The sequence below is a fragment of the Meleagris gallopavo genome, unplaced genomic scaffold (genome assembly GCF_000146605.3).
Source record: "Meleagris gallopavo isolate NT-WF06-2002-E0010 breed Aviagen turkey brand Nicholas breeding stock unplaced genomic scaffold, Turkey_5.1 ChrUn_random_7180001949602, whole genome shotgun sequence".
Classification (NCBI taxonomy): domain Eukaryota; kingdom Metazoa; phylum Chordata; class Aves; order Galliformes; family Phasianidae; genus Meleagris; species Meleagris gallopavo.
Window position 1 is genome coordinate 1 of NW_011211033.1, and position 922 is coordinate 922.

General features: G+C 62.9%; 1 protein-coding gene across 1 annotated transcript; it reads left to right on the plus strand.

The window, feature by feature from the left end:
• Window positions 1-6: 6 nt before the first annotated feature.
• LOC104916857 (homeobox protein OTX1-like) lies at window positions 7-910 on the plus strand (the record flags this gene model as incomplete). The annotated part of the gene is given in 2 exon segments (XM_010727893.3): window positions 7-367; window positions 370-910. Coding segments are annotated over 2 exon segments (417 nt in total), but the record flags the coding sequence as incomplete, so codon positions are not given.
• Between the last annotated feature and the right edge of the window lie 12 nt (window positions 911-922).

Sequence of the window (922 nt, forward strand, 5' to 3'; positions counted from 1 at the left end):
GCATCCTGCATCCAGCGCGCGGGGCCCGCAGCCTCCGCCAGCTACCCCGTGTCCTACGGCCAGGGCGGCGGGTACGGGCAGGGCTACCCCGCACCGCCCTCCTCGTCCTACTTCGGGGGAGTGGATTGCAGCTCCTACCTGGCCCCCATGCACTCCCACCACCATCCCCACCAGCTCAGCCCCATGGGGCCCTCCTCGGTGCCGGGCCACCACCACCACCACCCTCTGAGCCAGAGCTCGGGCCACCACCACCACCACCACCACCACCACCACCAGGGCTACGGCGGCACCGCGCTGCCGTTCAACTCCTCCGACTGCCTGGACTACAAGGAGCCGGCCGCCGCCGCCTCCTGGAAGCTCAACTTCAACTCCCCGACTGCCTCGACTACAAGGACCAGGCCTCCTGGCGCTTCCAGGTCTTGTGAGGGCCCGGCCCCACGCCGACCCCCACCCCAGGCCTCCTCCCCGCTTCGGCAGCGGCCCCGTCTGTCCTGACTGATATTTATTTGCGTCCCGCGCCCCTCCGGCCGGGTTATTATAATTATTATTTTTTTAAACGGAACGGAAGAGGACTTGGAACACAAAAACCCAAAGGCTCCCTGCTCCTTGGCCACGCTCCGGGGATGGATGAGCACCGGCTCCAGCCCAGCGCTGCAGCCATTCCCTTCAGCTGATGCTCCTGGGCTGCCGTCGATGGCGATGAGCCCAACGCGAAAATACAACTTTAAAATTTCCTTTCTTTTTTTTTTTCCTAAAATTTTATTTTTATTTCTCAGTTTTTCTCCCCTGCCGGGGCCACCTCTCGCCACCTCCGTCCGTCCGTCTGTCCGCGAGGGGCCGGTGGGGCTGGAGAGGAGGAGGAGGAAGAGGAGGGGAGGGAAGGGCTGCTCGGCCAACCCGCAGACCAAAAAACAAAAAGCTT